The sequence below is a fragment of the Tenrec ecaudatus genome, chromosome X (genome assembly GCF_050624435.1).
Source record: "Tenrec ecaudatus isolate mTenEca1 chromosome X, mTenEca1.hap1, whole genome shotgun sequence".
NCBI lineage: Eukaryota > Metazoa > Chordata > Mammalia > Afrosoricida > Tenrecidae > Tenrec > Tenrec ecaudatus.
Genome location: NC_134548.1, coordinates 39,473,178 through 39,484,406, shown reverse-complemented (window position 1 = coordinate 39,484,406; position 11,229 = coordinate 39,473,178). Strand labels below are relative to the sequence as shown.

Below are 11,229 nucleotides of genomic sequence, written 5' to 3'. Positions count from 1 at the left end.
TGTACCAATTGATTGAAAATGCCTATCTGATCAGGTCCAATTAGGCACACAGAAAACCAAAAAGTTCCCATAAAGCAGTTATACAGAAAAGAGTCAAAGGAATGATGTTGAACTATGTCTACCAAAGAACCATTTTCTACATCCTAAAAGGACTTCCTGGTGGCATAGAGGTTAAAGTGCTTGACTGCTAACTGAAAGCTCACTGTTTCAAACCCACCAGATACTCCTTGGGAGAAAAACATGGCTGTTTTCGTCTGTAAAGATTTGCAGCCTGGAAATCCTTTGGGGGCGGTTCTATGCTGTCTGTAGTGTCACCGTGAGTTGAAATCAACGTGATGTCAATTGATTTAGCTATAAAGACTACAGAATTTACATTATGTAGACGTTTATTTAGGAGATCTGGTGGCATGTTTACATTCGGGCTGCTAACTGCAAGGTCAGTAGTTTTAAACCATCAGCCACTCAGTGGGAGGACGATGAAGCTTTCTCTTCCCTAAAGAGTTAAGTTTCAGAAACCCACAGGGGTTGTTCTACCCTGTCCTATAAATCACTAGGAGTTGGAATCGGTTCAAGGGCAGTGAGTTTGAGGGCTCTTGTTGTTTATTTATGATTACTTCATTAATATTTCAACATCTGCTCTTGATGGGAGTAGCTTTGGCCTTAGACCACCTAGGAAGTTCACTCATCAGCACTTATGTTTAGTTTCAAGGGAGACAGCCTATTAAAATCCAAATCCCAATTACAGGGTGTTTTCAAGCTTCTTTGCTTTAACTCCAGTTAAAATCAAGAATCAGTAGGTTCTCTCCCCGATCAGGCTCTACTCCCTAATCCATGTGGAAAACACACATAAAATGGTGTAAAAACATGCCAGGAGGATGACCAAATTTTTAAGCTTCATTGTGTAAAGTCAACCCGTTTATGGAAGGGGCTGCTATCAGATAAACATCACGAGTAAGGGCCCAGCAGCACCACTATGGTTCTCTAAGTCCTTTTCCATCCCCAGCTCACATATCGTGACACTTCGCCTTCATAAGAAGTCTCACAGAAACTTTCCCCACTCTCTTCACGGTTCTGCTGGTACCACAGCCAATCGGGGGGGGGGGGGAGCGGGCTCCTTTTAGACATAATTTATTTCTGTCCCAAAAGTTTAACACGGGATTCCCTTGTTCGCTCTTTTTTCACCTTCTCCTGTAGCTACCCATCCTTCCCTTTATCTCTTCCTCTCTAGCTCTCCCTCTTCCCTTTATCTCTTCCTCTCTCTAGCGCTCCCTTTCTTACTTTCCACTATTCTCTTTACTGTCTTCCAATCTCTCCCCACCCTGCCCCCTTTACTCTCATTCCAATCTAAACACCAGGGCAGGTCGTTACCTCTTATAAACCTGTTAATTAAAACCCACTCTCTGGGTCCGCTTTCCTTTTATTCCCGTTCTAACAATGAAGAAGAATCAAGGAGTCCTGCACGGAGTGAAAATTCTCTTAACAGTCCAGATGCTTCTGGACTGCCTTCTCTACTAAAAGCAGCTGATTCTCCCTGAGGAGGAAGCACCGAAGAGCTAGTCAGCAGGCTAGGTTTCACTTTAAACAGGAGGTGACAAAGTGGCAGGCCCAGGGGAAAGGATGTGATAATGCTGAAGTATGGAGCTGGTTATAATAGCAGCCCCTGGGCAGTCAGTCCTCAAGGAACCTCAGGGCTAAGGGTAGCAAGACTCCAGGTAAATGAAGCCCACAGACAATACGCAAATTGTGTTTGACCCCCTTTTTTACTGAACCCACTGCCATGGACTCGACTTTGATTCATAAGAGACCCTAGAGGACAAAGGAGAACTGGGCCAAAGAATTTCTGAGGTGGTAACTTTTTCAGGAAACACACTCCCTCATCTTTATCCCATGGACCTCTAGTAGGTTTGAACCCCAATCTTTTGCTTAGCAATTAAACGCTTACCCTATGGCATCACCAGAGCTTATTATTTGTTTTTACTTCCTGAAAGAGATATAGAATAGTGAGAAGCTAAATGAATTGAGACAGAAAGTCAGTAAAATGTTGGAAGGAGAGGAGCCAAGTGTTCTTTGGACCAGGGGTGTCAAACTGGCAGCCCGCGGGCCTTATGCGACACCTGTTATTTTGCGGCCCACAGTGCTCTGAAATAAAATGTAAAGTGGGAATTGTGTACGGCATTGCCACGATCTCCCCTAAGCGCTACTTTCCTCATAACAAATATTTTCTATTTTCATTCTATTTTAGAGCATCGCAGGCCACAAGAAATTACCTTGGGGGTCGCATGTGACCCTCGGGCCACCAGTTTGACACCCCTGCTTTAGATGAATTCAGACTAGGGATCTAGTGCCATCTGTCACAAGTTTCGTGAATTCAAGCACATTCCTAAGTTCTCTGACTCAAGTTCATTTGTGAAGTGGGTTCGATAAGCTCGATCATATGGGATGTTGGAAATTATGTGATTGCACCTGGCACCGTGTCTGACATGTTATTAGGTCGTCAACAAATAGAAGTTATTCTGACCAGACTTGACTTCAGTAACCTCATAGCCAATTTCACAAAGTTCATAGGAAATTTAATTATCTTTAAATTACATTTTCCATGAACGTTTAGAAGGTCCTTTGTATATATTCCAAGACGACCAAGAGAACATGAAATATCAAATCAGGTAAACATGCCACACAGCATGTAAACCACAGTAAAGTTTATGCCTCAGGAATTATATTTTGTGTTTGAGGAAGTATTCAACTTGATTCAACTTTAATTTTCCCTGCCAGTTCCCCATCTGCCCCAGTGCACTCATTTTTATTGCGCCATTAGAAACCTGTGTTGCTTATTTCCAAATTAAACTTAAGAATGTGTATTTAAAATATCCCTTTAACTCTTGATTCCTATAGGGCAGGGTATAGTACCCGCCTGTTTCACCCCAAGAAAGTGTAACTTAGTTGTTTTCAGGACTTCAATCTGATGTCTATAAAACAGCTAATGTGTGCACTGTCCTCAAATGCACAGAGTAAAGATTATTTCCATTCCTGACCAATGGGAAATTCTTTTATCTACAATCCCAATGTACATGTGCTTTTCAATCCCAGGCATTTGAGTCTCTATTCTAAACATCTATTATCTCGAGTGTGACCTTTGCTCAGCTTCACCACAGTCTCAACTTGCCCACTGCCTGGCTAGCTGAAGATTAAGTCTCATGGAAGTAATTGCTGTTTCTTAAAGTTACAATTATCTCACCTTGACATATTTACATTTTACACTGATATGGATTGTCTACCTCCACCTACGAACTCATTTTAACCTGTTCTTTTTAGGTTTTAACTAGTATTCTACCATCATCTAAGGTTAGTGTTCCTAGATGTTAAAAATCTCTAATAAAACAACAAATTGTTTTATTGCCATTTACCCAGTACTAACAGTGCTTTCCAATAAGCAAACGCTCAATTAATGTTTGGGAATAAATGAAGCAGTGAGCATGGAGTGTAATTTATCAAACTTTATTTCTCATATGATCTTGAAAAAGCCAAGGAAATCCATGCACATATCAACCTAATTTTGTAGAATACACTAAACAATATCAAGGCAGCCATGGTTTTATCATCTTTAGATTTGTTCTCTCTCGATCCCCCCAATTTTAGAGAGGGCACCATGCTTGCTTCCAGAAAAGTGCCTATCACAATGCTTATCCTGGATCACAAAATACAATGGTGTTTTCCCAATCCATTCTTAAAGAACAAGAGAGATGTTACTCCTAAATCTCAAAAACAGCAATAAACGTGATTTGCAAATTCTAAAGCTAAACCTACTACTAAGGAACATATAAGAAAGACCCCGGTCTACAATACAAAGGGTGAATCGCCAAGTTACATATTTAGTATTGGGGCCCATAGATAATATTGCACTCTCAATTATTTCAATGCCAGATGTGGCATTTCCTCCACGGCTTTGAGGGTTGCTTCCAGAAAGGCTGCAACACTGGCTCGCTCTTCCTCATCTTTTAAAGCCTCTTCATACTGGGGTGAGAAAGAACTTGGGTGAGTCTCATGGATCTTGGCCAAGAACTCCAGAACTTTCATCTTTGAGGTTTCAGCAAACGCTCTTGGACCCCACACAAATTCATATTGTGGGGGATGACTATTGGTCACCTTCCTGTAGTCTATATATTTTTCTTGCACCAACTCTTTGGTGATGAACTTCCTGGGATCAAGAAAGAGGTAATGCTTCTGCCCAGAATATATCCCCGTCTTATTCAGAATTTTCCAGATTTCCTCTTCAGTGGCTCGGTTGCCCTTCATGAAGATCGCACCCAAGATAAGAATCAGGACTCCGGTCTTCGGCATGCCCTCTTCGTTGGTCTGCATGCCATCGTAGGTGAGGCCCAACTTGATGAACATATGATATCTATGGTTGATGGGATCCACTTCCTTCAGGTCAAGGCCAAAAACTATCTCCAGGCGTTCAGAGGCTCTCTGGAAGATTTCAGGGAAATGGTCTCCGAAATCTCTGATGACAACATCCAGCATATCTGCCTTTGTAACTGGCTCTTTCGTTTGATACTTGAGCAGCAGGAATTTCACCAACAATGCTACCAATTCGTCTAGAGGATCTTTGTGTGCAATTTTATCTGAAGAAGAATCTGAGATGTCTGAACTATCTTCTTCTTCGCTGCTGGAGCCTTCATCTGATTTAACTGATGAGACTGCTGTGATATTGGTTGAAGATGCAATCTCACTTTGAGGGCCCTGGGAAGCACCGGCAATTGCAGCATCAGGAGCCTCCTCCTCCTCCTCCTCCTCCTCCTCCTCCTCCAGGTTACCAGGCATCGGCGAATCGGAGGGAGATAAAGAGGTATCCTCCAGAGATGCAAAGGCCATTGCAATCTCCAGGTCATCGGTTTCAATAAAAGTGGGAGGGCACAGTTGATCCATTTCCTGAGACATGATGATTCTTGTGGGCAACAGCAGGCAAGAGGGTAAATAGAAATAAACCTAAAGGAGAGGAAAAGAATGTGCATGGGTTTAAATTGATAAGTTAAACTGTGGTGGTTCTGATGAAGTCCAAGTACTAATCTCCTGACAGTGGTGGTTCTATAGTCTCACCGATCTCCTGTCATGGGTGTTATGTTTCCTAAGAACCTGAATGAGGAAGTGAGAATGCACCTTGGTCACAGCCAGCCAATCCAACCACAGAAACCTCGGGTCTGACTGCAGGTAAGGGGTTAAGTTCTATTGAGTAATGGCTCCCTTGAGTGAAAGGAACCTTGTTATTGCTCGTATTCCTTACTATGCGTCCTAGTAGGGCCTGTGCCCCAAACTCTCTCTCCATATCAGACCACACCTTAATAAGGCTCCAATTTTGAAGTGAAACAACTGAATTTCTGGTTACCTCCACTTTGGACCTATCATGCATAATAAAACAGGGGAAGGGTAGGAACTGTGGCATCTCATCTATACTTGGGGAGTTTGCCTCATCTCGGTGCTTAAAGTCTTCACCTTGGATTTTAATACTGTGTGAATTGCTTTTGATGGACTTGATGTTGCCTCCTCATCCTGAGGCCTCATCTCCTTGACAAGAAATAAAATGCAAGAAAGCAAATTCACTGTTCACTGAGTTGATGCTGACTCTTAGGGACCCTATAGGATAGGGTAGAACTGCCCCCATGAGTTTCCAAGACTAATTTTTTAAAATAATTACATTGAGGGCTCTTATAGCTCTTATAACAATCCACATATCCATTGTATCAAGCACACTTGTATATGCGTTGCCATCATTTTTTTAATTAATAAATTTTTTTATTGGGGCTCATACAACTCTTATCACAATCCGTACATACATCAATTGAGCAAAGCACCCTTATACATTGGATGCACTCGTCATTCTCAAAATTCACCTTCCACTTGGGTTCCTGGAATCAGCTCGAGTTTCCCTTTTTTCCCCTCCCCCACCCTCCCCGCTCCCCCCTTCCCCCTGGTCCCTTGATAGTTTATAAATAATTATTATATATCATTTTCAAAACATTTTATTTCTACTTGAACCCTTAACATCAGCTCCTCTTTCTCTCTCCCGCGCATACCTAGCCACCCTTGGAAAATTATATATTATTATTATTTGAATATATTATACCATCCACTGTCTCCCTTCACCCACGTTTCTGTTATTCATTCCGCTGGGGGGTATTATACATAGAACATTGCGAACAGTTTCCCCTTTCTCTCCATTATTCCCCTGCACCTTCCTGCTACCATCATAGTATATGCTACTACCATTACTGTTTCTGAGGGGCTTATCTACCCTGGATTCCATGTGTGTTTCAAGAGCTCTTGTAAGTATCAATGTACACACTGGTCTATCTGGATTTGTAAGGTAGAATCGAGGTCATGATAACGGGGGTTGGTGGGGGTGGGTGGGGAACACTAAAGAACAGAGGAATGTTGTGTGTTTCATCAGTGCTATATTGTACCCTGGCTGACTTGTCCCTTCCTTGTGACCCTTTTGTGAGGGGATGTCCAATTGTCTACTGATGGGCATTGGGTCGCCACTACAATATCTATTGTTAACATCGATATAATTGTTTGTTTTGAATATTCTGATACCTGATTCCGTTGAAACCTTTTGATCACACAGGTTGATGTGCTCTATGACTAACTTTTTATGAGAGTAGAAAGCCACATCTTTCTCCTTTAGAGCAGCTGATGGTTTCAAACTGCAGACCATGTGGTTAGCAGCCCACTGTGTAAACATTATGCCACCAGGCCTCCCTGGGGGTCCCTTATCCGGCCTGCCCTTCCGAAAATTACTTGGTAACAGGATAAGGCTCTGCGGGGATCATTCTGTACTGGAGTAGATGTTCTCCTTAGTCTCTTAGTCTCTTAGATAGGGGCTTTCCCTTGGCTATTATATTAGCATTTAAAGTAACTTTATATCATATCTTTAGATCGGAACTTTTAGCACCTTGAGTTTATAGGGGAGTGCAAGAAGGGTCATCTCAGCCTGCTAATCCTGTCCGGGGTTCCCATGTATGGCATCAGTTATAGAATTAGGGCCTCTATTGCTCTAGAATGGGTGATTATCACAGCTTTCACTCAGAACCCTTACTTTGGCTACTTGCTGAGTCTCAGACTTCACTTTCTCTTACCTAATAATCCCTCTGACAGAATATTCTTGGATGGGAACTGGTATAGATCTCTTTCAGGCTTCTTATTGTGATATTGAAAGGCCTTAGATAATTTCCCCTATTACCCTGAATTGATATAGGTCGCACATATTAAAACTCTATCCTTGAGGCCTGAGGGGCTAGCCCCAAGCCCAACTACGAGGATAGCCCCGCATCCCCACAGAAGAATTCACTTCAGAGAACAGCAGTAAAGCTACAGCTCAGGGAGAAGGACATGTCTGATCAGAGCACACAGGAGCAAATGAAGGGAGGAAGAAAGAGTGAAACACATCCTGGCCCACCAAGCCCTGAGGACAATATTCTCTCACAGCAGCCAAAGCACAGAGAGGACCATAGGGCCAGCCCTACTATGAGACAGGACATCCCTCACTGACCTATAGTGCTACAGGGGCAACACTGTGGGAATTGGATCTGATCTAACCCCACCCCACTAAGGATGTGCAACAGAATAGCATGGGAGAGAGCAACAAAGTCCCCAGGGAATACCAGGAAATAGACTTTGGGGCCAGGGCATGGCACGCCATCAAACTCCACCGGAAAACACTCCTCAAGGTCCACAAAAAGACCTTGCACTATAGATAGGCTTTTCTTTCTTTCTTTCTTTTTTTTTGGTCTTTAGTTTTTATTGTTTTTTGGGGGTTTTTTGTTGCATTGTTTGGCTCTCTATCTTGTTTTTTTGTGGATATTATTTTTTCTGCAGGTCTATCTAGATAAAATAGGCTGGAGAAACAATCTAGAGGAGAAAACAAGACAGACATTTCCGGGGGGAAATGGGAGCAGAGGGGAAGGTGGGATAAAGGAAGTGGGTATTAACAAAACCAGGGAAAGGGAACAGGTGATCCAAAATTGATGGCGAGGAGGGTGTAGGAGGACTGGTAGGGCTTGATGAAGGGCAATGTAGCCAATAGGAATTATGAAACCAAATGAAGGGTGGACATGATAATGGGACAAGAGGAAAGTAAAAGGAAATAGAGGAAAGAACTAGGAGGTAAAGGGCATCTATAGAGGTCTAAACACAGGCATGTGTATATGTAAATATATTTATATATGACAAGTGGGAAATATATCTATGTGCATATATTTATAGGTTTAGTATTACGGTAGCAGACGGACATTGGGCCTCCCTCGATGCAAGAACACTGTTCTATTAACTTGGCATTCCATGACTCTCAACTTCCCAACACTATCACTGAAGACAACGTAAGTGCATAAGCAAATGTGGTGAAGAAAGCTGATAACCTGATAGTGGCCAGCTATCAAAAGATATAGCGTCTGTGGTCTTAAAGGCTTGAAGGTAAACAAGCGGCCATCTAGGTCAGAAGCAACAAAGCCCACATGGAAGAAGCAGAACAGCCTGTATGATCACGAGGTTTTCAATAGGATAAAGTATCAGTCATCAAGGAACAAAAATCTTATCGCTGTGAATGAGGGGGAGTGCGAAAGGAGACCCAAAGCCCATCTGTAGGCAACTGGACATCCCTTACATAAGGGTTGCAGGGAGGAGACAAGCCAGTCAGGGTGCAGTATAGCAGTGATGAAACATACAATTTTTCTCTAGTTCTTTAATGCTTCATCCTCCCTCCCCCACACACAATCATGATCCCAATTCTACCTTACTAATCCAGCTAGACCAAAGGATGCAAATGGTATAGATCAGAGCTGGAAAGACAGGGAATCCAGGACAGATACACCCCTCAGGACCAATAATGAGAGTACCAATACCAAGAGAATAAGAGGAAGGTGGAGAAAGGGGGAATCGACCACAATGATCTACATATAACCCCCTCTCTAGGGGACACACAACAGAAAAGTCAGTGAATGGAGATATGGACAGTGTAAAACATGAAATAATAATAATTTATAAATTATCAAGGGTTCGTGAGGGAGGGAGGGAGGGAGGCAGAAAATTAGGAACTGATACCAAGGGCTCAAGTAGAAAGCAAATGTTTTGAGAATGATGGTGGCAACAAATGTACAAATTTGCTTGAGACAATAGATGTATGTATGAATTGGGATAAGAATTGTATGAGGACCCAGTAAAATGATTTTTTTAAAAACCTCTTCTTAAACAAGGAAACAAACAAACAGAAAGATAAAGAGTACCTCATCTAGTGGCCCCTCTGAATCCTTAGATAAGCTCCCAAACTATTTAACCTACAGCCTCATTTTCAGGAGAAAAAATTACACAGCCCCTCATGTTCCCGCCAATAAAAAAACTTTTGTACCGTAGCCAATAATCCAGGATAAGGTTTAAGTAGCTTCCCTGATATCCAGCACCCCTAGAGGATATTATCTCCTACTCTGGGAAACACTGCAGATTAACAGGAGTGGGACCCTGTTGGGTCCCCAAGGACCTGTCTTTTTAAAAAAAAAATCATTTTATTGGGGGCTCTTACAACTCTTATCACAATCCATAAATCCATCCATTGTGTCAAGCACATTTACTGCCATCATCATTCTCAAAACATTTTCTTTCAAATTGAGCCCTTGGTATCAGCTCATTTTCCCCCTCTCTCCCTCATGAACCCTTGATAATTTATAAATTACTATATATTTTTTCATGTTTTACACTGTCCAATGTTTCCATTCACCCACTTTCCTGTTATCTGTCCCCCAGGTAGGGAGTTATATATAAATCATTGTGATAGGTTCCCTTCTCTCCTACCTTCCCCTTCCCCTCCTGGTATCTCTATTCTCATTATTGGTCCTGAGGGGTTCACCTGTCCTGGATTCCCTGTGTTTCCAGCTCCGATCTGTACCAGTGTATATCCTCTGGTCTAGCCAGATTAGTAAGGTAGAATTTGGATCATGATAGTGGGGGAGGGGGGGAAGCATTAAAGAACTAGAGGAAGTTATATGTTTCATTATTGCTATACTTCACCCTGACTAGCTTTTCCCCTCCCCACGACTCTTCTGTAAGGGGATGTCCAGTTGCTTACAGATGGGCTTTGGGTCTCCACTCTGGACTCCCCCTCATTCACAATGATAATGACCTGTCTTAACTGTGTTTTTGCCTAACCTCTTGGCCTGGCATGTGCATCCTCCTACATGTTGATTTGAGGCTGCTCCCCTCAGACCCAACCCCCTTACATTCCTAACCCCTGCAGATGAAAGGAGAGTGACATAAATTTCATCACTCTTACCTTGGAATAACAAGCGTTTAATTCAAGGGTAGAGTGAGGCTCATAGGGTTTCAACTTCAATCAGATTAGCATGCTGTTAACTCTTTATTCAGGACCTGCAGGACTCATGCCCTCTGCTCATCTGATGTTCAGGCCTCAAGCTAAAGACTCGCGTCCCTGTGATCCCTGAAGGGAAATGGAAGAGGTCCTTTATCCACACATGTATGCCCATGGCTGAGGATCTCAGGTGGGGGTCACCCCTGAAATGAGTGATCCTTGCAATCCTCATTCGGGGTCCTTACTTTCACTCCTGGAAGGACCTGGGGCTCTTCCTTTTGCTGAGCTGATTTGGGCCCCTTCCTCAAGCCCACCATGGAAACTTGAGAGGGCATCTCATCTGAATATCTCTGCTTGAGGTCGTTCTGGGCTGCCAATGGTTAGTAACCACCCCCCCCACCCCCCCACCCCCCCACCCCCGTTGGTATCTGAGAGGCATTACCTGGGCACTTCAGGGTTGAGATCCTTTGTCTGTTGGCTTCGATCCCCTCTTTAAGCTTTCACCTTCCTGAGATCTGAGAAAAAGGAAAAGGTTCACCTCAGTCTGACAGCCCTTCCCCAGGCCTCCCCGGGCTGAAAACAGGGGTAATGTTGTGAGGGGGATGCTTTGTCATAGGATGCGTAGTGCCGCAATCTTCACATAATCAAAACAAAAACACAAACTTACTGCTCTCCACTAGATTTGACTCATAGAAACCCTACAGGGTAGAATAGAATTGCCCCTGTGGGGTTTTTTTTAAGGCTGTACATTTTTACAGCGCTAAAACCTCATCTGCCTCCCATGGAGAGGCGGCAGGTCAATTCTGAACTACAAACTTCACTATGAGCAGCCCCCTACACCTTCGACCTTTACAGAGTCCTCATGTTGGTTATAGTTT

The 11,229-nt window shown here is 43.0% G+C and overlaps 1 protein-coding gene across 1 annotated transcript; it reads right to left on the bottom strand.

The window, feature by feature from the left end:
* Positions 1–3,648: 3,648 nt before the first annotated feature.
* On the bottom strand, positions 3,649–10,867 carry MAGEB16 (MAGE family member B16). Its single transcript, XM_075539235.1, has 2 exons — positions 10,794–10,867; positions 3,649–4,986 (listed from the first exon to the last, which is right to left on the bottom strand). The coding sequence occupies exon 2, from the start codon at positions 4,936–4,938 to the stop codon at positions 3,907–3,909; it is 1,032 nt and encodes a 343-aa protein (XP_075395350.1). The 5' UTR covers positions 4,939–4,986; positions 10,794–10,867; the 3' UTR covers positions 3,649–3,906.
* Positions 10,868–11,229: the final 362 nt, after the last annotated feature.